General features: G+C 36.5%; 1 protein-coding gene across 1 annotated transcript in view; it reads left to right on the forward strand.

Annotated features, from left to right (window-relative positions):
* The window catches only part of ULK4 (unc-51 like kinase 4), a 253157-nt gene that overhangs the window by 58536 nt on the left and 168552 nt on the right, over window positions 1–26069 (forward strand). Inside the window, exons 21-23 of the mRNA XM_075143193.1 lie at window positions 7933–8094; window positions 16136–16318; window positions 22268–22395. Coding sequence (XP_074999294.1) covers window positions 7933–8094; window positions 16136–16318; window positions 22268–22395 — 473 coding nt within the window. The remainder of the gene's footprint in view (window positions 1–7932; window positions 8095–16135; window positions 16319–22267; window positions 22396–26069) is intronic.

The following is a 26069-nucleotide window of genomic DNA, read 5'->3' on the forward strand; positions in this document are numbered from 1 at the left end:
AATGTCAGGGCTGCTAGTCAGAAGGACTAGGACAGGCTGGAGAAATGGACTGATGGGAACCTCATGAAGATCAACAAAAATGAGAGCAAGGGCTTGCTTCTGGGATGGAATAACCCCCTGCAACAGTACAGGCTCCCTAGGAAGCAGCTCTGCAGAAAGGATCTTTGGGGTACCAATGAAAAGTTGAACATGAGCCAGCAGTGTGCCTGTGGTGGTATAACCTGGCAGGCAGCCAAATACCACACAGCTGCTCCCCCTCCCCCACAGTGGGACGGGGAGAGAATTGGAAGGGTAGGAGTGAGGAAAAACTTGTGGGTTGAGATAAAGACAGTTTAATAGAACAGAAAAGGGAAAATAATAATGATAATAATAATGATGATAATGATAGAATATACAAAATGAGCGATGCACAATGCAATTGCTCACCACCTGCGCTGACCGATAACCAAGTAGCGATCACTACTTCCTGGAACACGCCTATCATTCATATACTGAGCATGACGTCACATGGTATGGAATACCCCATTGGCCAGCTGGGCTAGCTGTCCTGGCTGTGCTCCCTCCCAACGCTTATTTTGTTTTTTAAGCTGAATGTCCTTGATTAGGAGGGTACTTAGCAACAACTGAAAACATCAGTGTGTTATCAACATTCTTCTCATACTGAATCCAAAACACAGCACTAGGAAGAAATTTAACTCTATCCCAGCTGAAACCAGGACAGTGCCTTAGCAGCAAAGACAGGCTACGGCAACACAGGCTGTATTAGCAAGAAAGTAGCCAGCGGGTTCAGGGAAGTGATTCTTCTCCTCTGTTCAGCACTAATGAGACCACATCTCTAGTAGTGTGTTCAGTTTTGGGCTCCTCAGTACAAGAAAGATGTTGACATTCAAGAGTGGGTCCAGCAGAGTGCTACAAGATGATAACTGGAAGAAAAATCCCTAATGTTCAGAATAATTTCTTAATTTATTGCCAAGTTATGTTATGTTAAACAGCATAATTAACAGTATTGGCCCCAATATTAACCCTTGATAGCCCCAGCTGCCACAGCTGAACTTTGTACTGCTGATGACAACCCTTTGAGTCCAGGTCTTTGCTATTTGGTTAGATACAGGAAACCATCTGGAGAGCCTTGTTTAAAGCTCAAGTAAATTAAACCCACTGCTCTCTGTTAGTCTACTGAGCCAGTCATCTCATGATTGAAGCTTGTCACATTGGTCAGGTGGGTTTCGCTCTTGATGAATCTGTTCTGTTACCAGTCTTCTTGCCCTTCATGTACCTGCAAATAACTTCCAAGAGAATTTGCTTTGTAATTTTTCCAGGGACAGAGTTAGGGATTCCTCTTCTTGCCCTTTGGAAGGTGTGCGTGCCCTTTGCCCCGCCCCCCCCCCCCGCCCCCAGTCAACAGGGTTATCTCCTGATCATTAAAACTTTTGAAGATGTGTGCTCCCTCAAACAATGCCAACTGGCTTCCTCAGCACATTTGGTTGCATCCTTTCTGGTTCAATAGACTTGGCGTATTCAGTTTGCTCAAGCATCCCCTACCTCCGTCTTCCTGTCCTGTAGGTATACTTCACTCCCCCAGATTTTGCTATTTGGCACATGGGTGTAGAAGGCCTGAGAGCAGTAAAGATTAAGGCAGAGAAGGCACTGACCTCCTGAGCTTTTTCTATGTCCTTTGATTCCGCCTCGTTCAGCAGTGAACTCAGTTTTCCTTAGTCTTATTTTTGTTACTGATGTACCAATAGAAACCCTTCTTGTTGCTTTTCAAACTTCTCCGGTTTTCAAATCAGTGTTCTTTTCTGCTAATGTAATACACTGGCTCTAATGAGGTTCTGTGTAAATTTTATTGCTTGCAGTAGTAAAGAACTGGATGTGAAAATCCTGAAAATATCGTCTAAATTTGCCTTCACTGTGCTTAACGTTCTTTGACTGCAGCTTAAGATCGTAGCTGTTCTATTTCTTTATTTTACATTGTAGCCTGTAATCTGCTATTTATTCAATAGATTTCCCTGATCTACCAATTTATTACATGTAAGTAAGCTTTGTATTCTTACACTAGTAATTAAGAAATTATAATTACATTTAATTAAATACTAAATTTATTTTAATTGTTCTAAGCTTATTTAATTTTAGTGCAGTATGTTTTCTGGAGTTAATATTTGTATACGGTCTCAGTGTTTATGAAAATGGCAAACTAACTTTTTGTAATAAATTCTGAATTACCACAGTGTGTTAAGTATATGCATTATAAGTACTTACTTATAGTCTTTATTGCCAATTAAGAAGCTTTGTTTGATGCATTTAATAAGAATTCAAGAAAATAAAACCATTTATGTTATTCAGTAGTATAATTTATATAGCTTTGAGTTTTGTAAGGTAGATTGACTGTCCTTCAGTTTCATTATGAACTACTCTGAAGTGTACTTGGATCTCTGGAGTTTTATAAGATTCATCATAATCAGCGCAGACTCGCCGGCTGAAACAGAACAGTAAGGCAGGAAGGAATTTGAAATGTGCATGTGTCCTTTTTATTTGCCTGTGAAGGAACAAAATGTTCAGAAAAGGCAGGTAGTGTTGTTTCCACATACCTTCTATGCCTGAAAATCTAACAGCAGCAAAAAATGTCTATATAGGTGAAAGGAGTTTTAGAACGATGGAGTAGAAGATTTGGAAATTCTTTTATCTGTAGAGGACGACAAGTTCAAATTTCCTGCACTTCAGTGCTGTTAACTTGAGGTGGAAGTTGATTTTCAACTCAGGCAAAGAACTGGCGTGTTCCATGATGTGTCAAAATAAGGAAATTGATACACTGATAAACAAATAAAAGATAAGCCCAATTTGACATGTTTAGTCTTGATATAATGTTGCAGTCTGCGAGAATCCATGTAGTAAATATTCCAATAAATATTCCAATATTTATTTACTAATCTGTTTCTAACAGTGGCACACAATTCGTGTTCTAGGCATCTGTATTGATTGTCTAAATTCAACTTTTAAATATTTGTGTGCAGTCTGTAAGATAGCAGGGTCCTGATTTCTACAGCTAAAGTGCTTAGTTCTTATAGTTCCTGTGTTACGCAGTTATGAAAGATATTTCTGTTTCGGAAAGGATATTCTTATTTAATATTAAGTACCTCATGCTGATGTGGCTACCCTTTTCCTTTCAACCATTTTACTTAGTTTATTAAAAACGCCTTTGCTAAAGTTACCCTTGTCTCCTTCACCCCAAATGTATCATCTCGTCTCTTATTTGAATCTCCTTATTGACTCTGCATATATTTTTCTGCTTTTTGTTATCGCATTTAAGGTTCGACCTAACCTTAACTAAGTGAAATCTCAGCTTTAGTTTCTGCTTTACATTTGCCCCTCTTCACACTTATGTTCCAGTCAATCCCCTCACCTTTCTGCTTCCTCTGTTTTCTCGCTTACGTTTTCCCATCCCTTCCTTCAGATCCTCTTTTTAAAACTTTTTTTTCAAATAATCTTCTTAGAACTAATAATCTTTCCCATATCCAAACTACTTTTTGATGTCTCTTATAGTTTTTTTTTGTCTGACTTGGTCTGGATTATGTTGCTTTGACGAGGTCCTTCACTGAAACTAAACAGCGGAGTCAGAAACTGTGTGCAAGCCTCCTTTTAAGTCTTCCTGTGTGAAAGCAGAGAGGAACCATTGAAAAAGCTTTCAGAAGCTCGGTATCTGTCAATTTCTACTTACAAATGGCATGTAAATGTAAGGTACACAATTATATACAATTTTAGTAATAAATTCATAGAACCTGGAAAAAATTGTATATAGGCAATACACTTGCATAGATAAATTAATATATACAATTATAGCTAATTAGCTGTATGTGACTTTTAGAATGTGCATAATCCTCTCATTTTAAAGCATGGCACCTGGAGAATGTATTTGAATCAGAAATAGTGAATGAGGTTACACAGGATAATTTTCTGTCTCTCGGATGTGCATTTTTCAAGGTACTGTGTAAGCAAGATTTTTAATAAATTAGAGCTTGCCAGTAAGCTATATAGTACACATGTCCCTCTTTCATATGGAATTCTTCCTTTATAAGGGAGCAAGATATAAATCTGAGGGGTTTGGCTCTGAACTGATGAGGAATTTTAATAATAAAAGATAACTTTAAAAAAGAATTGCCAATCTATAATATAAGGCAGTATGCTTTATAATGTATATTCTTAGCCAGAGCAGTTCCTTTACAGTGATTTTGGAGGAGAAAGGAGGATTTGAAGGAGAATAAAGTCATAACTATTTTCTCAGAAAGTATAGGACAGCCTATAGTACAAAAGTGATAGTCTGAATCATATCTATTCTCACTTTTATTTCTTCTTGAGGTATCAGTTTTCTAGTTTACTGTCAGAATTGCCTGTAGTATAAAAGTAACAGTCTGAATCATACACATTATCACTTCAATTTCTTATTTAGACATCAGTTTTTTAGTTTACTGACACAATTGCCTATAGTGTACAAGTAATGGTCTGAATCATATACATTATCACTTTAATTTCTTCTTTAGATCTCAGTTCTTTAGTTTACTGACAGAATTTTAAAAATTTTTTCCACAAAAGGTATTTAAAATTTTTATTTCTACATGTTCCTTCTTCTCTGTAAAGGCTTTATATTGCAAATTGTTGCCAAATTAAGATTTAATTCTTATAATCATGAATGCTTAGGATGATACAGCTTTACTTCATTAAGTTATGTTTGTAGTTTCTTTTTATTCTGTCTTTTTAGATTAAAGGAAGAAGTGTATAGAAGTTGATTTAGAATAATGATGGAATACAGTATTACTTCCTGAATCTTTCAGCTTTTCCAGTGTTTTTTTATCAGTATTATGCTTTTACTCACGTGTATGTATCTATACACAGTATAATATAAAAAGATCATAAAATATTTTATCTTAACCTTTAAATGAAATTATGCTATTTTTAGGTAGCATGTTGGTTAGTGTAGTGACTGTATCTTCAGTGCCTCTAAAACTTCTAGTGCAATGTTAAGTTTTTAAGAATCAAGAAAAATATCCAGTAGATGCAGTTACTTCCAAAAATGAAGGTAGATTCTTTGATGACTTTGATTTGCATTCCCCTTCTCCCCTCCCCCCCCCATTAGAATAGAAAGACTTGCTTAAAAGAAGTTCTCTTCTAGTAGTTTACATCTATTTACCCTTTTTGGTATTTGCCCTCTCAGGGCTCATTTTCACTAAACACCCATGACTTTAACTGGAAACAGATACATCTGGAAGTGTTCAATATGATTGAAAATTAGGAGCTTTATCTTTAAGTGCATTTTATAAAACTAGTTGAAATTTGAACCCAGTGAAAGCAGAATATGTGCTTCTTTTTGATACAGTTCTATTCATAGATTTAGATTTGATGCAGTTCATGATATGGACAGAGGTTAACTGTTACATGGAACTACTCATATCTTGAAGATTCATTTCTGTTCACTAACATAGCTTATGACCTAGTAACATGACAGGATGATTCGTTTAGTTAAGAGGCCAAAATATTAGTTTAGGTCAGGCTTCATTTCCAGAGAGCTAATTAAGCAGAAAATAGTACAAGTCTTGTTGCTTAGACACTGCGCAGGAATAGATCCCAGAGGAGCTGAGATGGACGATCTCAGGTGGCAGCAAATGGAATTACTCTGACAGCCTCATTGAGTTTTTAGAGCACTGTGACGATATATGACCTTTTTCTAGTCAAAGTAGCAGGATTATCTGGCACAGGTGTAACTCATCTCAGCAATGGCTGAAAGGAAATAAAGCACATCTTCAGGACCAAATTTTGCGAGGAAAAGCTGTAATTGCATCTGGAAATTTGTTAACATTCATAATAACTATTATCTGTTGTATGATGCTTTGATTATGATTTATTAATGGGATTATAATGCATTTATTAAGTGTTTCTGCCTGCTTAAAGTAGCAGTGGAGTCCCAATTGGCATTCCTAGTAATCACTTAATATATATGAGATTTAACTTGTCTATTAATGTCTCAATTATGGATTCGATTTTAAATGCATATAGTCAGTTTGATAAATCCATGTATTTTTACTTTAACTGTACCAAAAAAAAAAAAAGACTGAAATTCAGAAGTATAATTCACAGAAAAAGATTAAAAATTAACATTATTTATAAAAAGTTTTGAGAAACTTAATTTTGGTAAACATGTATGTGTATTTGTGTATTTAGATCTTCAGTAGTGCAGTAATAAAAACTGTAAAAACAGAGAAGCCTAAATCCTCTTTGGTTTCATGGCTGTAAATCAGCATGAAGACCACAGAAATCAGTAGCGTTTTGTAAAAGAGTGTAACTGGTTTAGATGGGAACTGGTTTTGGTATTTCTTTTAAGTATTTTGAGTAGAGCTGCAGTAGTTGGGAGAACAGGAAGGATTAGCATGAAAATGATGAATACAGCTTTTTTTTTTTTTAACAGCATTATACTAGACTTTCCAAATATTTCTACATCAGTGTGTATATTTTAGAATACCTAAGTCAGTAGAAGGAAGAGTGGATATTGAATATATTTTTAATGAAGTGTAAGTTCTCCCCTTCTGCAAGGCTTTTGTACTGCTTTCTGAAAGATTTCATTATTATTGCTCACAGTTGTTGGTGGTTCCAATTGTGAAGATAAATGTCAGAAATCCAAAGGTTAGTACAATAATGTGGAGATTAGTTTAAGAAAGAAATCAATTAGATATTATGATGAATTATTTGTGAAGCCAGGCTATGAGGTAAACTTGACAAATTAAATTGGTTGTCCTTCTTATATTAAAATTCACTCGTGCTGAACTCAGGAATGCCATTTAAGACATTGTTGAAAGACTTCACTTATTCGTAGTTAAAGATTGAGATAAGGTGAGGCAATGCACAGTCAAAAAACCACAAGCAATGAATCTTCAAGTCCTGTTAAGGTAAAGACCCTGCTTTTAAGTGAAAGCAGAGTGGAAAAAAAAAAAGGGGGGGGGATACTAAAGAAAGGATATAAGAGGGGGAAAGAGAGAAAGTAGAGACACTGCTTTTAAGTGATCTGTATTAAGTTAAGCTTCCGTTGGAGTCAGTAACAATTTTCTTGAGAAAGAATTGCTACCATGTGATGTTCATGATGGTCTGATGGCTCATGATTATTCTGACATGGTGGTTTTTATTCCATGGAGACATTGTAGTATGACTAGTATTATGTAGATATTAAAGCTACATGTACAGTGGCTTTCCACAAATGATTTTAGAGATAAAATTATTTGATTAGTATTAGAAATATTAAGGATTCAGAATCCCTTACAGAAATTTAGGAATTGATGTAGTAAATGGGACCCAATGGTTTATCTTAAACATTGGTCAGGTTTGTCTGTTTCAGAAGAGGAAGAGAAGGGAGTTATGGAATAACTTGACTTGCAAGAAGGCTTTTTCTTTAGCCCAGGGGGTTGTTGGTTCTGAATAAGGAGGATTTAATGTAATTAATTTTATTTTTCCTAATGTAACTGTATATCTCATAATCTTGCTATTCAGAGCCTGTTGTAGTAATGAGTTTTGATACACAGACATTCATTCATAAAGCACTGATCATGGAACACCTCTAATATAACAAAACCTTGTTATTTTTTAGTGACTACATTTAATTTGGGGTGATCATTTGGAGCCGAAAGATTTTGTATTGAATTGTACGTGTATTAAATTGTCTTTGCAGTAGAAGAGAAAGTGGGGGGAAGTAAGATATGTAAACATAACTTTGTCACAAGTTGAGGCTTCCTATGAAATGATTCTGGCAAGTATCAAATAAAATTAAGAAACTACACTAAGAATTTAATTCAATGCCTATGTGCATAAAACATGGACACAGGCTGTAATTTAAAAAGAAATCAGAAACATTAGAAACATTTGCATATGAGTTTCCCTTTCCTCTCCTTCCTATAGGAAGACCGGGTAGTGAACCACTTGGCAGCAAAGATCATTGAAAATGTTTGCACTACTCTGTCTTGCCATGCACAAGGATTTATTACAGGAGAAATTGGACCTGTCTTGTGGTACCTTTTCACACATTCTACACTAGATTCTTTGAAGATAACTGCTGTTTCGGTAAGGAATTTCCTTTCATGACAAAGAAATGTTTTGAAAAGCATTATGAATTGAAACTGAAATGTTTTTGAGCATGTTTTCTGTATGTATATGTATTTATATTTCAGATTACATTAAAATGTATTTACAAATTTTCTGAAATTGAAAAGTGCATGTATTACAGTCCAGTGCTTATGAAAAGTCCTTGCGATTCATCATTTTCTGGAACATACATTTTCTTATGCTGGTGATCATGAGTTATGTTTGAAAAGTTTAATCTTTCAAAGAATCAATTAAATTATTGCAAACTTGAAATTTCTTTTTTGTATGATGTTTTACATGAAAAGTTTTATTCTTTTTATCACAGACTTGCTTAGAAGACATGTTTGAAATTATCGTGTTACTTGCTATAAAATTGTCAGGGCTAGTCTTTGCCCTGAATTTGTAAGTTAATATAGGATGATAATAAGACAAAAAGAGCTATGACATGCCAGCAAAAGGGTTGGAACAAAAAGATTTGTGAGGTAGAAAATGCTTAGCAGGGCTGTGAGTTTAACCATATCTCCTGTTGGCAAAACAAAAGCCTTACCCACCAATACAGGTAGTATTTTGGAATTGAACAGTAAGTTGACTTGTTTTTAAATGAAGTGTGGTAACTGGATGCTCATTTCCTGAGTAGAGCTCAGGCTCACTAATGAGTTTATTGTTGGCTTCCCAGATGGAAAATGGTAATGTTGCTGCTGTAGCAGTATGCACTTAGACACATCTACCATTGAAGTAATAAAAGAGAGGAATTAAAATTCTATCTGAAGTGTGGCTGAAGAGATAAACAGCAGAATAAATTGATAATTTTAAAAAATATATGTATGTATTAAACATTTACCTCAGCGTATATTTGTGGCAGAGTCTTGCCTGGAGAATAAACTGCTCAAATACTGGGAAAACATGTTGACAGTTAGAACAGTAAACTTACTTAGTAAAATACATGTTACAGAAGCCTTTGTTCTGTGGCACCTCGAAATTCTTTGTAAAAACTTAGTCTTAGAACTTTCATGAGTAGAGGATTGTCAGGCTCAAAACGTAAAATATATGTGTAACCTTTATGCAGAGCATTTATAGCTTAAGCCTGCTTGTGAGTCTGGCTGGTAGGCTGCTTTTTCAGAAAGGCTCTTTTTGAGACTTTGCCCATTTGACTGTGAATTTTATGGTTACATCATGACTGTATATATGGTAAAATACTGGAGAATAGAGTTCTGATTTCCTTTACTTATTATTTAAACAAGTCTGCTCAATCCTTTCTCCTACCACTACTTTTGCCATAAAGGATGTTTTGTATCTTGTGATTTCCGGTCTTGTTAATCATTAGACCGGGCAGTTGTTATTTAGAATCATAGAATCATTAAGGTTGGAAAAGACCTCTAAGATCATCAAGTCCAACAGTCAACCCAACACCACCATGCCCACTAAACCATGTCCCTAAGCGCCACACCTACACATCTTTTAAACACTTCCAGGGATGGTGACTCAACCACTTCCCTGGGCAGCCTGTTCCAAGGCCTGACCACTCTTTCAGCAAAGAATTTTTTCCCAATATCCAATCTAAACCTCCCTTGGCGCAACTTGAGGCCATTTCCTCTCGGCCCATCGCTAGTCACTTGGGAGAAGAGACCAACGCCCACCTCACTACAACCTCCTTCCAGGTAGTTGGAGAGGGCAACAAGGTCTCCCCTCAGCCTCCTCTTCTCCACACTAAACAGTCCCAGTTCCCTCAGCCGCTCCGCGTAAGACTGGTTCTCCAGACCCTTCCCCAGCTTCCTGGCCCTACTCTGGACACGCTCCAGCACCTCAACATCCTTCTTGTAGTGAGGGGCCCAAAACTGAGCACAGTATTCGAGGTGCGGCCCCACCAGTGCCGAGTACAGGGGCACGATCACTTCTGTACTCCTGCTGGCCACCCTATTTCTGATACAGGCCAGGAGGCTCTTGGCCTTCTTGGCCACCAGGGCACACTGCTGGCTCATGTTCAGTCGCCTCTCAACCAGCACCCCCAGGTCCTTTTCTAGCCGGCAGCTTTCCAGCCACTCTTCCCCAAGCCTGTAGCATTGCATGGGGTTGTTGTGACCCAAGTGCAGGACCCGGCACTTGGCCTTGTTGAACCTCATACAGTTGGCCTCAGCCCATCGATCCAGCCTGTCCAGGTCCCTCTGCAGAGCCTTCCTACCCTCGAGCAGATCAACGCTCCCGCCCAACTTGGTGTCATCTGCAAACTTACTGAGGGAGCACTCAATCCCCTCATCCAGATCGTTGATAAAGATATTGAACAAGACTGGCCCCAAAACGGAGCCCTGGGGAACACCGCTCGTGACCGGCCGCCAACTGGATTTAACTCCGTTCACCACCAGTCTCTGCGCTCGGCCGTCCAGCCAGTTTTTTACTCAGCAAAGAGTACGCCTGTCTAAGCCGTGAGCCGCCAGCTTCTCTAGGAGAATGCTGTGGGAGACAGTGTCAAAGGCTTTGCTGAAGTCCAGGTAGACCACATCCACAGCCTTTCCCTCATCCACTAGGCGAGTCACCTGTTTGCTACTAGATCACAGCTCTTTTTATCTATTTCAACTTGTCCTGAAGTTTTCCTCCTGTTTCTCTGCTATCCACTTGGATAACTTTGCTTCAGCGTTTACCATTCCCTTGACTCCTACACCAGACTTACAGAGCTGCTCCACTTGTAGGGGCCAGTTGGACAGTTACGCCTGTTTTGTGTGCCACAGTGAGCAGCATATCCCAGAGAAACAAGTCTGTCTGAACTACATTCAGACACTGAGCAAAGAAAAATCACCAGAAGAAATGTCAGTGGGCTTTTTTCCACCCCCCCCCCCCCCCCTTGAAAAGTCAGTTTCTTCTTGGGCAATATAGTACGCTTGAGGAAGGCAAGAGCTTTTTTTCTGCTCAGTAAGATGCAGAAAAATTTCTGATTCTCAAGAATACGCTTGTCATCAGTGCAGACTCACTACGGCTTTTTGTAGCAGTGGGGTCAGAGGTCACTATCATCAGTGCCATATGGTTTGTACACTTTACTCTTAGATGAGATTTCTAGTGACTATAAGAAAAGAGGGTAGTTGTTTGTCCCCCTCTATCCTCAGCCTCTCTTGAGATCCCAGATCATTCGATCCTCTCAAGGCTGTAAGGTTGAGGTGAACCACTGAGAAATATTTTCTTTGTCGAAGTATTTATGCTATGGGTAGCTAGCCTCTCTTAAGCACTCTGGAGTTGCCTTTTTTTCCATAGCATCTGATGAGAAGAAAATCTTCATGCATCTTATCTGGAGGGAAGCTAAAACCTGAAGAGCTTACTGTAGCCTAGTTAACTCCTCCTTTTTCTTTTTTTCTGTTCTCCTGTTTTCTCCTGTTTTCTCCGTCTATTGACAGCTACCACTACTTACTAGTCAATGAGGCTTTTTTAATTGTCCAGTTCAGTTGAACAGTGCTGGCATTTGTGTTGTCTCTTCTAAGTGAGGAGATTGAAAGTGTCATAGATTTTGAGTTCCTCAGTTACTTCACCTCTTGTCACTGCAGCTGTGATAGAGCAGTCTGATCTCTATGGGCTTCTTGCTCAACTAGGGATGTTAAATGCAGTGATATGTATAGTAAATTACCATATTTATACTGTAGTTCAAAATTGAATCATCTGGCACTCCTGGGTTGGCACTCAAAAGACTTGCAATGATACTGGTTTTGCCAAGCTCTTACCTCCTAATTTTTTTTCTTCTTCCCTTTATAATGCAAATTCAAAGACTTAGTTGTCAAAGCTTATCAGTTCTCAAGAACTACTCTAGAAGCCCTCTCATAGTAGATGACATACGTTAGGATAAAGCAGTGTGTTTTAGGACGTCATGATAGCTGCAATTACCAGGATTCCCTAGAGAAACTCAGCTGATTTGTGGGACATCTTTTCAATGGCAGTTGTCAATCTAAGTAAGAAAGATGCCTTTTTATCATTCTGTTAACTTTTCTTTGTCAAAGTTCCTTAGCAGTGCATGCTTTAGTGTCGAGTTGCCTTTTAAAGAGATGACCAAGTTGTGTGTGCACGCTGAGTTCTGCTGAGGCAAAAATTTCTTCATCATCTTGTGCAAATTTGCGGTATAAATGTACATATGGGCAATATAAGCAAAAAAAAACCTGTTCCCAACTAACATTTTTTTCCTGTGAAGGCAGTAAGCTTACTGGAGATCATACTTTTCCTTTGGGTAGTTACTAAGGTTTTAGTCATGCTAGAGGTGGAGCTTGCTTCAGACTAACATATTGGAGAGCTTTGAGTGAAAGCAGCAGCGAGGGGGACTGCAAGAGTAAGAGGCATTCATTCTTCTACATTCTAGCTGCTTTGTTTCTTGTTTGTCTGGTCTTCATGGAAATTATTGCTATCCATGTAGCCCATTCCATCTCCTTCTTCCAGACAGATCATTTCACACAAGTGTGCTTGGGTCTGAATGTGTTCCTGGATTTTCCTCTCCACTGTTTTGAGGATTGTGTCCTTTATCAAAAGTCTGAGATTTAATTATTTTATACTGCATATGAAGTGAATTGGACAAGGAAGCTTCTAAAGTAGGATAGACTAAGGTGGTACTCTAATCCCTTTGCTTTGTAGTGAAACATTAAAGTAACAAGAGGATGAACTTATTTGTTGGATTTATTACTCAATGCCTGATATAAATCATGGTTATGTATTAATACTGCTGGGGTATTTGGGTATATAATCTTAGAATCTTAGAAAAAAAAAATAACCAATCAATATTCAAACCTAGCACAGGCAGATCTTTTACAGACTGAAGTTCATAGAGACTTCAGTAACATACTAATTTTTAAAGTAAAATACTAATGTATTCTCCAGGTATATTGTACTGTACAATTTCTACATTCATTAAATTGTTGCTATAGATATGTAGGCATATCTATAGCATAGATATCTATATAGATATCTAGGCATATCTATAGGTCATTCTGCATGACCACATAAATTGAGATCATCAGTGTCGTATTGTATTTTATTATACAGTCAGTTGAGCCTTGTTTGAATGTATCCTGAAGAATTTATTCTTGACTGACATCTACATTCACATGAAAATAGACATTTCTGTTAAGAAATACATGTGTCATATCTTTACCTAGAGCTAGCAGGCTGTCTGCAAAGTATATCAGCAGTGAGGCACTATGGAATTTTACTTATGTTTATTTCAATCAATAATAAAAAGATTCTCTGTCTTCAGTCTCTGGAGTCAAGAAATGACACTTTACCTTGTCCTGCCTGTCAGAGGTGACAAACGGGGACTGTGTCTCAGTATTTTTGCTCACTTTGGAGTCCAACATGCCTCAGGTAAATATCACAGATTTTGCCTGTAAGAAAGCTGTATCTTTTTATCATTTTGCTAGACTCAGAGAAGAAATAATTCTGTAAGATGTTGAAGCGACATTCTGACAAGCTCAGCAGCAGGAAGGATATTTTCTTTCCAGTATACCAAACGTTTTTAAAATTTTTTTAAAAATAATTTTTAATTTCATTTCTAAGAGATGGCTTTTTCTGCTGGAGGAGGAGTAATAAAACAAAGCCACTTAAGTGGAAACTAATTTGGGAAAGCTCAACACAATCTTTTGGGGGTTTGGCTTTGGTTTGTTTTTTTTTTTTCTTAAATAATTGGTGCTGAATAGTTTCTTTCAGAGACTTGGGTATTGCAGATACATTATTGCATTCATTCTCAAACTTGAGAGAGTCATGGAGTACATCCTGAAAGGGTGAATGTTATCCAGCCACCCTATGGCATGTAAAACCAGAAGGCAATGGATAGGCATAGATGATCATAGAATCATAGAATATCTCAAGTTGGAAGGGACCGATAAGGATCATGATGCTAGGGTTGGAGCTGCTGGGAGAAAAGGTGCTGGTTAAGGCTGTGCAGAGAGCATGGACAGAGAAGCCAATTCCAGGAGAGGCTCTGCCAACGCCTTACTCTCACTGTGATCATTTCCTGTTCCAAGACCGCTGCTGAGAGATGATGGTGTGACCTCTGCTCTTGTCTCTTCTCATCATTGGTTCCCAATTCCTGCTCCACCACCTTTTGACCTATCTCCATCTGTTCTCTCCAGATCCTGCACCTACTGGAGTGATTTAGGATACTTTGTCTTCTTCCCCCATTAAACTCTCTCTTTTGCTTTTCTGCTGAAGTGTTGGTTTCACTCATACAGCAGAGCGCTCTGTGACATACAAACTAATGGGAATTTAAAGCTTCTCCCCTTGACTGTTGGTGGGCTGGAGCTTTCCTGCTGTCTCCAAAGCGGTAATGTGATCCTAGAAGACAGCCATGTCTTTCCTACCAGATTTGCCTGGAGGTCATTTGATGTCCTGTGGCTATGGTCACCCTTGTTTGATGAGGTCTGTAGCAGAGAGCACTGGCAAGTCTGCATACACTACGTTAGCACACCAAGTTAGCTCCATGTTGCTTTGACACAGTCTGTCCCTAGGTCCCAGCAGTTTCACTGGTAATATGGCCCTTGAGAATATGTTTAGTGAATGCGCATACCTCCTGCCCCCACTCATTTTGAGAACTCAGACTAGAGGTGAAGGGCTGGATTGTATCCTTGGGGAAATAGAGCACGCTGTACTAAGAAACTGAGATTGAGTGTCTGTGTTTTAAAAGGGCGGGGGGGAGGCAGGGAGCAATCAATAAGGTTCCTGGACCAGAAAGAACAAGGAAGAACAGGAGCAGAATAGATGAACACCGTCAATAAAATGTCTGTTTAAAAATCATAAGTTCTTGATTTATTGTCTTTTATGCCTGCTTTTTCTTTTTTTTTTTTAAAAAAAGTGTGTTTTGAGTAATGTTTCTAAGGGCACTGGTGAACTGGGCAGTTTCTGAGGTTCCTACATGGAAAGCTTTTCTCTGATGATAGTATTCTGTGGGTGTAATTGACTATAGTTTCTCTTAAATGAGACCTCACTATTGAATGCATGCCAAGTAAGCAGCAAATATAGCTGGTCTGAAGAGAACAAAGAAGTGATAATATTGCTTATTTTTCACAGAAGAGAACAAAGAAGTGGTAATATTGCTTATTTTTCACAGAAGAAAGTCACCTTCAATGTTTTTCCCTAAAACCAATTCAGATTTTCATGTGAATCAAATAATTGACATAATCTGTTTTCCTATCCTAACACTACATTCAAGCCAAAGAAGATTAAATTTTAAATGTCTAGAGTGTGTCTTATTTTCTTTATCTGGAGAGAACAAAAGCAGTTACGGTATCTTGAAGGTTGCATTTCCAGAGGTATCAAAAGGAAAAGCTGTGTTGACTTGGAGGTGAATCCACCCTGGAGGTCATTTGGTAATGTTTGTTATGAAATAGCTAAGTTAGTATACACTGAACAGATTTGTGCTCACTTCACTAGAGTACAGTCAGTATCTGCATTTTCTGTTAGAATTGTTTTAATCACTAATATTTGTAAATCAACCATTTGGAGAATAGTTTGCATGTTTACTATACTAAACACTGTTCCTTAACAAGTATCTAGATCTAAAGTAGTATCTAGATCTAAAGATAGACTTTAGATAGTGAACTACTACATACGAGATCGTGGTCCATGAGCAGAGAGAGAGAATAAAGATGCCCACCTTTATGGGTGACCAGAATTTCTGTGGTGTGTGCCACAGCTGTGCTCCTTTCTAGTACAGTGCTATCTGATGCTACCTACATTCTGTGCTGATAAAAGACTCAAGCATGGACTATGCTGCTCCATCATTATTGTTCTCTAAAGGGAAAGAGTAATATGACTCTGTTTGATGTTGATGTACCAGATATTTAAGTTTCAGCTGCATGGAGTGTATAGCAACACATTTAGAAGAATTCCAGGTCTCTAAAAATAAGTAGCCTTTTCCCCTAATATTTGTCTTACGAATGAAACTGTATGAATTCTCTATATTCCTAAACTATTGGAAAAGTCACCATCTGTTTTTGTTCTCCATTATTTTTCTTGAGATAATAATCCCATTAAATAACAATGGGGGTTTTTTTCACTTTTGTAGGCTTTATGCAGAATTACTCGTTACTCCCCCAATGCTTTCCAGAGTGTCATTGAAAAAGTGGGATTAACAGCTGTACTAAATTCCTTGGCAAATGGAATATGCAAAATTCAGCAGTATATGCTCACCATGTTTTCGGCAATGTTGTCATATGGGATTCATCTACAGAGGCTGATTCAAGAAAAGGTTTGATTTCAGATTAATATTATTCACTGGCATGGAATTTCATTAATGGAAAGTTAAAGTTGGCTCTGGTAGTGTGTTTGTGTTTTCAAAATGCTTAACACAGTGATGCTTACATAGCTGAATAGCAGGAAATGAGGAATGTGTTTATTTTATATTTTTATTTGCTTAAAATCTAAATAACAAGGTGTATAGTTTTTCTTTCTCTCTCACAGATCTTCAAGAGCTGGTACTAAAGGGTGTATAAATTGCTACGGCAGCTAGAATTCAATCAATTCAGAAAACTCTAGCCTGACCATAACTGATAACGGCCCTAAGGAAAAACAATAAGGAATGCATGAGGACAACTATTTGACATAGCTGTCTTAGACATTTAAAAGAGAAAATAATGAGTGTCCTGATTGAATCTAAAGCTGTACTTTATGCTCTCCTTAAAGGACCTTAGGCCAATTTGTAAGTGAAATGTCTTGCAAAAATTAGCATTTTAATAACTTAGGGTTTTCTTTTTAGTGTCACTGAATAAAACTACTGGTTCTGATTTATGTCTAATATAATTTTTTGGAAGAGATGATTAAAAGCTTTCTATTTTGATCACCAAATTATTCTGTGTTTAGAGAAATAGTGTTTATTTTTTTTTGCAGTAAGTCTGCACAATTCATAAACAAAAGTAATCCCCCTCTGCTTGGAAAGGATAAAAATCACAAAGAAATAGGAACTCTAGGTCATGTTTTCATCAGACTCAGACACATGTTGTAATGTATGCTGTAATCTGACAGTCATCTTGACTATAGCAATCTATTAGGCTTTAGTTGAGAGAGATTAATTTGGTTTCTATACACATTGTTTTAACAACAATGTTTAAATTAAAAAGTAATCTACTGTTTTCCACCCATCTCTTCTTGCAGCCTGAAATCACTCATTCTCTTCCTAAAAGTCATTTGTGCCTCGTCAGAATTGCCAATGTGTTTTTGTAAACAAGTGTCAGCTGGCCTTAAGCTTTCCACAGATTCCACTGCAACAGCACTAACAGGTGGCAAATTGTCCTGTAATGTCACAGTTTCTAATAGTGCACATTACTGTGAGTTGGTGGTATAGTCAGAGAAGTATGTTCAAAAAAAATTCACTTGAACATTCAGCAAAAGAATGCAATGTGTAACAAGCATGTGGCTACAGCATGATGTTTTCTGTGAAGAATTTCTTGTTTATAGAGGACTTGCATTGCTAAAAGGACTCCCTTTCTGATACTGCAGTTCTTATGAACTATTTTAATCAAATTTTTGACATTATAAAAACTATTAACTCTGAAATTCTCCAACTAGTTATAGGAAAATAGAAAGTATTTTGTTGACATGCAGTACAGTAATGGCTGAAACTTTGTGGGTTTAAAATTGCTGCTTAATCATTAATGAATTTTAACAGGTGTTTTGTGAGCAAGTGTTGCAATTTTGCAGATTAGAAAATTGAAATATAGACAAATATAGACATTCTTTTAACAGCATATATCAAACTAATGACAGAAGTGGGAATAGTACCTAAAGCTCTAACTGCAAAAACATTGTGCTTTAAAACTGATAAAGAGGGTCCAATTCTACTGCATGTGCCCACATTTGGTAACTGTATCTGCCTTACAGCTCAGATAAATCTATATCTCATAGAATGTCTATTTTGGTCAAATTAGATTGTAGGATTTCGGAACTAGATTTCTGTTTTTCTTGAATAGGATCTAAAAATATAATCCTGCTCCTGAATTGAACTGCCAGATACTATCACATTACATGGAGTAATAACATTTTATTGCTGAAAACTGAATTTAATAATCCATGCACTTTTCAATATTCCGTGAGCATGACACACAAGTCCACCTTAATGAGAGAAGGGAAAAGAAGAAACAAGTGGGTAGTGTTGGCCTACAAAGTATTCTGCCTTCTGTAGAATTTTTGTATCCTATAGCTTAAGAGGCAGAAGGACCTCAGTGTTACACAGAAGGTGGTGACAAGGTTGTGACTATCTTTTTAATACAGCTGTAAACCAACATATTAAAAGATGCTTAAAGATATAAATTCAAGATGGAGATCATTTAGCTTTGTGTATGTTTTCTGAAAACTCCCTTAGCTTACAAGACTTAAGGCTGCCCTTGTTTTCCACTCCTTTCAAGAACAGCAATAAAACCAGTTACAAAATAAAATCTTGAAGATAAAGGAGAAATGCAGTTCTGTGGTTATCTGTACTAGCATAAATCTTCAGAGAACTACAGTCGCTAAAAGGGACTATTTTTTGTCCCTCTCTGATACAGAGCCTTTCTCTTTTAGTTTCTTGTCTTGGAAACAAAAAAAGCTGAAATGATGTTTTTAAAATAAAGTGTGGAAAAAGAACTCAAAATCAAAAATCTCTGACATGCTATAGCAGTAGATAAAAAAAACATTGCTAATTACTTTCATCTGTCTGTTAAGATTCACCTTTGAATGAGTGAAAACCAGTCATATAACTTTTTGAATGCAGTTAGGTTCTTCCAGAGGTCAGATAATGGGGTGGAGGTTTTTTTTTATTTGTTTGTTTTTTCTCAAGTACTAGTAAGTAGAATTATTCAGATAGTTACAGCAATACGTTGTCACAAGTGCATTGTTTCTTCACTTCCCTGCATTATTGGCCATAGTCTCTTTTTATCTCAGTCATATCCAATTATGGCACTGAAAAAAAGCATTATGAATGCATTATAAACGTTGCCCTCATATATCAGTTACTTTTTTCAATTCTTTGTCTTTTACTTGAATGTGGACAAGTAACTACCTCTGATGTTGATGGTTTTGTCAATATCAGTATGAATTAATAAAAAGATATAAATGTCTTTAACAAAATCTTTGTAACTCTTAACTTATAATATTATGGAGGCATTTGCAATGCATAGAGAGGAAATTTGAAAATACACAACAATACAATAAATGATTGCTATCGCAACTTCAGTTATTGTATAGTGAAATAGTGGTCTAACTGTTTTCCCCTTGTGTAGCGAATTCGAAAACATCATTGCTTTTTGTGATTTGCTTTGCAGTAACTTGCTTTGCAGTAACTTGCTTTGCAGTATTACTAAGAGTATCCAATATAAAATCATGATCTTGTCGCAGCTGATAGTGCGTTCACTTGCAATGAAAAGAATGTCCTTACCCTGCAGAGTCTCCATGGATACATCAAACAGTTGCAGGGGAGGGAAGAACAATATAACAGTGAAACGATTAATAATTAATGTGTTAGATGGTATTTCAGCAATTTTTGGCTTTTCTGATATATTGAGTTCTGCAGGTCAGCAAAGACGTACTTCAAATTTTCTTTGGATAAACTGTTGCTGTTTTGCAGTCCTTAGTCTAGACAAAAAGCAAATTCCAAAATGTCACATTTATTTCTTAAGCCAGGTTATTAGATCATTCCCAGATAAGTCTGATGTAACTGATTTTAATTGACAATGTTGTCTTAACCCATGGTAACCCCCACATGTAACATTGAAGTATTCTTGCTTTCCAAAGCATGAGGACTAAAAATAGTCAGATGTGCTTTGGCTTGGAGACGCATGTGTCTTTGTCATGGTGTCTCTGTGCTTGGCCTATCAAGTCCATTTATGTTAGCAGGCAGTGTTGCATTGCACTTTCACTAAATCTGAGGCTTTACGGGGTTTCTTAACGTAAAAACTTTTTTGTTTGTTTTGAATAATTTCATAAAAAAAACCCCAAACCCCACAAAACCCCACTTTATTAAAATTTCAACCTTTGCTTTTAGTAGATTGTAATTTAAGAACTTTACTGGTGCAGGTTCATACCAGAGGAGCTGCAAGTCATGCTCCATGAGCTGTTTAAGTGTTTAAAAGCAGTAAGCTTTACACAGCTTATGCTTATTAACCACAAGATTGAGGAACTCTTCTGTTTATGAAGTAAATTACAGAAATACAATAAAACAGTTCTAGAATAATTAATAACAGTTTGTTTTTCTGGGATTTCTGTAGTTAACTGTCTGTGCTGACTGCTTTTGAAGACAATGTTAAAATGGTATCAGAGTAAAATCTGATGGTTTGTTGGCCAACTCTTACACCCCTGTTCTTTTTCCAGTCTCTGTAAAGAGGTATAGTTAATTGGTGCAAAGACTGTCTCTAATAAATTAAATTCAGTGTTGATTTTCAGTTTTATGACAATAAAGTTGCCTTTCAGTTATTCTGCCAGCAAACAAGGGAATTTGAATAATACTTGGTATTGGTATGTTAAATGTGCATCACACAGCATGATTTTAGACTTTGTACACAACGTGCAGGCACACACTAGGCACCTCTTTATTCTGTAATATCACTCTGAGAATCCAGCTCAAATGTTTGAAGGTAGTTTCTGTTGATGGGGCCATTAGTGCTCAGCCTAATTCTTGGATAGAGCCAATTGACTCAGTGTGTAAATTCTGGCTCAGTTTTTAATTTGGGTGTGAGGGGGTTGTTTGTTTTTTGTTTTTGTTTTTTTTTTGAGAGAGAGATTTGAAGTAGGGTTCGTATTTTCAGAACAAGATATTCTGATCAAGAGCTGATCCAAAATACCATTGCTGCTGCTAGCAAGGTCATCTTTGAAGATGGTAGGGGGTTTCTTGGGGTGGGTTGGTTGGTTGGTTTGTTGTTTGGTTTTTGTTTTTTTTTTTAACCAAATAGCCCAGTTGGTCTTCATAGAAGAAGAATACAGATGAGTAGCAGATAATTTTATTCCTCAGAGCTAGAGGATACTCCATATGGGTTTTTTGTCTTTTTTTTTTTTCTTTTTTCTCCTTTGGTTCTTCAGGGATTACAACATATCGTTGGACAGAGCATAAATGATCCTCATCTTACGCTTTTTACAACTCATAACACCTAAGTCTGTTATTCATAATATGAGAGCTCTTTTTTCCTTCTGCTGATTCTCAGCTTTATTCCCTTGGAAGCTGAGGCAGTGCACATGAATCTCACATCTTTCCACATGTCAGGCCACATTTCAGAAAGTAGAGAAGAAAATCCTTTCAATATACAGGGCAAAATAGAGAGAGAGAAAAAGAAGAAAGCTGTGATTTCAGAATCTAGTCAGCTAACCATTGTTAAACTTTTGAAGGGAAAATATTTTGTGGTTATTCTTTATTTCTCACTATCCTTGTTAAACTTTTAAAATTGTTCTTTCATTTGGATTTACAGGAAGGAAGGAGTTAGCAAGGATCTTAGCATCTTATAAACTGACTTTATCATAGGAATGGAGAATGGTCAATGGATTAGGAAAGTCATGGCTCCTTACTGCTTGCGGTTTATCCTTTTTCTTTCTTTCCAAGTCCTTATTTGGGTTGTTCATTGAAAAAGTGTTCTTCACTTCATGAACCCAAAATAAAATTAGTTTAGATAAGTACAATCAGAGAAGGTAGAAACAGTTTTGCCATCTATTTTGAGCATCTGTTGTATAATTTAGGGTCTGATGTAGACATGATTGTATCCAACAAAGGTGTTGTTTTTAATCTTCCTGCATATATGGGAATTAATAGGTAAACATTTAATCATATTTGTGTTGAAATATTTATGTATTCTGAAAATCCTTCAGTTTTGTTTTAAAATAAATATATTAAAATATCCTATGCTTATCCTTAAGGTAAGACATTTTAAAATATAAGTTCTATCATATTTTGTAGTTCATTTTGTACCGTTTTGGATATAGTACATTAGATAGTTTTTACTTGTTGCAGCTCTTGGGAAGATGTACCCAGCAGCTTTGCACTGGGCCAGTCTGTCTTGGACAGCTTTATTTAGTAGTGTTTTATGAATTTTTTTTTTTCCCCCGAGTGACATGAAAAGTACCTTACTAATACACAATGCACATGAAAATGAGCAAATTTTAAATGTATACAGTGTTAAAATACAGTGCAAGTAACCTTTTTCCATAAAATAATATTAACATATTTGTGTTTATTTCCACCAAGGATTTTGTGACTACAGTTACTCGTTTACTCGAAAGTCCTTCAACTTTTATTCGAGCAAAAGCCTTTCTGGTCCTCCTACAAGTTTTAATGAATAACAGAGAGATGTTGCTAATCAGTTGTCAAGCAAGGTAAGGTGATAATGGAAGATAATTAGAGATGTAATGTTTATTTTCAAAGTTGTACCTGGAACACTTTAAAACACGTGGTGTTTTTGAGCCAGTGTTTTAGGACTGAACTATTTTTTGCGTAATATGAATCCTTTTATTCATGAGAATGTGAAGAAAAGAGTGTTCTCTTTTGTCTGGGGTCATCAGGTGATGATTACTCACAAGGGGAAACCACTGTCTTACAGGGAGAGTCTGTCTTTTAAAGTAACTTGTGGTCCCAGTGCCATTATCAAGGAGCAAATTTTGCTTTGGGTAAGGCAGAACAAATACGGCAACAGTGAGTTGTTGCTATGGTGGGAAAGCAAAATAAAAAGGTCTGTCATGTACCTTCCTCATCTTGGGGTGTGGTATAATTCATAGTCTTTTCAGTATAGGCACATTCAAGATAAAATAATATTTCTTGCCTGTATGTGTTGTTGGAGTGATTTATATAATGACTACTGAATTCCTGTGACTTTTACGTGAAATATTTTATTTGTTTCTATGTTTTAAAATACTTTGCAAGAAATGACATCTCTAAAATTATATCTGACTCACAGTGGAATAGTTATTTGAATTTTTGTGTTTTCTGATGGCACAAAAACATTCCCATATCAGACAAGAGGAAATTTGACTCTGTTAGAATGTAAATTGTCACCATGTTTCGGGGGTGATTGGAGAAGTAAGATGGAAGAAATTTTATTTGGGATTTGTATCTTCTGTTGTCCAATATGAAGAACAGCAAAATATAGCGTCAACCCAGTTTTTATGGTATTGGAATAAAGCAGGTTTGGAACTGAAAGTAAAAAAAGATGAGGCTTGTGGGTAGCTGTAAATCTAACTACATTTACAGCAAATAAAACTTTATTTCTTATATTGATGTTTGAGAAGAATTAAAACGTATGCATTGGAGCTAAAAGGCTGGATTGGAAGGAGCAGGTGAGTTATACCTGCCATTGTGAGAGGACATCTTGTGGGTTGCTATCATTATATACCCCTCCACTCATATATAAATCTGTAGATATCCCAATTTTTGTAAATAATAGAGAATAAATACTGAATCCAAGTTTCTTTTTCATGTGTATCTTTTTGTATTTCCAGAAATGTTTTATCAGGTGATGTATTCTGGTTAGTGAAAAATGTCTCTAATGATTTGTAAGTGACTTTTTGAATGGTTACATTTTTAATGACTGCTGCTATTCATAACATATGCTTGTTATAGCACATAGGACTGAGCTGTGTGTTTGGAGAAATGTCTGACAGAAGTCCTGTACTGACAGTTACTATTTGTTTCTTTATACTTAAGGTATTATATGAAGGAGAAGAACTTTAATAATTTTTATCGACAATTTGATCTCTTTATTTATAATGCTTTCCAATGAGCAGCCTTTCTGAAGAGAATGTGTTGTGAATTTGGGATGTTATTTTGTATTGTAGATTTTGGCTTTGTCCTGCTGTTGTATTGTGATGCTCCAGACAGAGCTGATTAGGGACCAATACATAATATAACACATTAGGTAAAACAATAGGCAAGCCTTATAGCAGCTTTATTGAACAGATAAACTGTTTTTCTTAATTTGTTATGTTTTCTTCATAATTGTTCTTCAGCGAACAGTGTATCTCTCAACAGCATAGATCATCTAGACTAAAACCTTTCTTTTACATCCAGAAAGTAACAAAGATGGCTACAGTAGGATGAGAGAGGAGAAATGACCCATTATATGTGGAGACAGCTACTTTCATAATATCCTGAACTCTGGAAAAATTTTATTAAGCCCAATAGTGATAATGGATATTCTTCGACTTATACTGTTGAATTCCTATTGTGTATTTTAGTTAAATGTCTCCAGTTCTGTGACAGAAAAGTTACTTTAAAATTAAGACCAATAAATTCAAAATTGCTAGTACAGTAAACAGTAATCAGTTGGATAACTATTGAAAATGTTTGATATATTCAAAATTCTCTTTATGAAGGTGTTTGATTTGAGAAATATAAGGAGTATGTAGTAAGATGTGCATAGTTTCTACTTGCTGGTTTGTCTTTAACAGTTGCAGCTAATGCCTGTAACAGGATTTATATTGCTTTAGATTATAAAATCTGTTTATCATAAAGATAATCAATATACGGCAATTTTTCAGTGTGCATCAGTTAAAGGATATGATGCAGATGATAAAAGTCAGTAATAACTTTTTCATGGCAACACTGCATGTATCTCTACACCTTCAAGTTAAATGTTGTACAGTTTGGCAATGGAAAAGGCTTTTGTTTAGTTCAGTAATCAAAATTATACATACCTTTGCAGAGATTTTTGTGATATTTTTTTTTTTAAAGAAATCCCAAATTCTCTGAATCTGTCATAGCGTATTTTTAAATTATGAAATTAGTTGTGGTGGGAGTGTGTAATTCAAGAGCTTGACAATGGCTGTCATCAAGGAAATTCCACTAGGACTTCCAAAGTACTTCGAGATTTTGAGATCTGTGGATGAAAAGCATTTATACGTAATGTCAAATGTAATTTTGAAGTGAATTTTTTCTCACACAACATTGATACAATTCACCTCTTACTCTTTTTTCTACCTGTCTCATGGTAGTCCATTACATACCTTTTGTTCTTCCATATGTGATACAGCTAGAGAAGATATGAGACCTTTTAGCAGAGAACTGAAATTGTACTTGTTTGCTTACAATATGCAAATTCATTTCTTTAGCTAATTACCCTGAGTTTTCTAGTCTCCTTGTTTTCTCCATGATTTGCAAAGGCAGGCTACCTGTTAATGAGGGGAGGGATACAACCCTCAAGTTTTGTTGAAGCTTATAATTTCACCCTTTTCTGAACTAGTAGTAATTTCTGATTAGTCTCACTGAATTGTTCTTTCTGGATCTAAATGGTTTCAGAGAATTTCCTAGGTGAATAGAGACTGCCCTGGAGGTTGAACTTCCTCCCTAAAGAATTTATTTAAATCTCTTTCTACTGTCTGCAGAGATGGACACTTGTGGAAAGGTAGGGTAGTATTCTTGATAGACTTTCACAGTCTGCAGAAGCCTAGCTGTGCACAAAAGCATGACTTTTGAGCAAAATCTTTCTCTGTTATCTATCCCCACCTCCGATTTTTCCTAAATTTTCAGATCTTGTATATGCCTTCAAAGGGAAAGCTTTACCTGGAGACCTATTACAATCCCACATCTAGCATAGCCTGTTGGCCTTGTATGTCTAAGATTGGCCTAGAAAAATAGTGAGAAAAAGAGCAGAAAAGTTTGGTGCTCAGTCAAATGGGAAAACATGGAAATGGAAGGCAGGAGGGAACAATTACACAAGTCAGTGATTTCAGGAAAAAAGATCAGCAAACTGATGTCAAACAAAAAAGAAAAAAAAAAAGCATAGACGGGAGAAATAGGGATTGACCTTTTTTACTAGCATGATCTGCCATCCAATGATCCAATGTTGCATCTCTGTAAGTAAACAATATATCTATATTAAACATGCTTAAAAAATCTTCATCATTTTCTGTTAGCAGAGGTTGACTAAAAACGGGTCCTTGAATTGTCGGGGTAAATGGAGGGTATATATCCTCAGAGCATGCAAGACATGTTTTAGTTTCTTGGAGGTCTGTCATTCTCTGTGAACTTAGTGAACTGACGGGTGAAGTAGGGAGAA

This window comes from Calonectris borealis, chromosome 2 (genome assembly GCF_964195595.1).
Source record: "Calonectris borealis chromosome 2, bCalBor7.hap1.2, whole genome shotgun sequence".
In the NCBI taxonomy this organism is placed as follows: domain Eukaryota; kingdom Metazoa; phylum Chordata; class Aves; order Procellariiformes; family Procellariidae; genus Calonectris; species Calonectris borealis.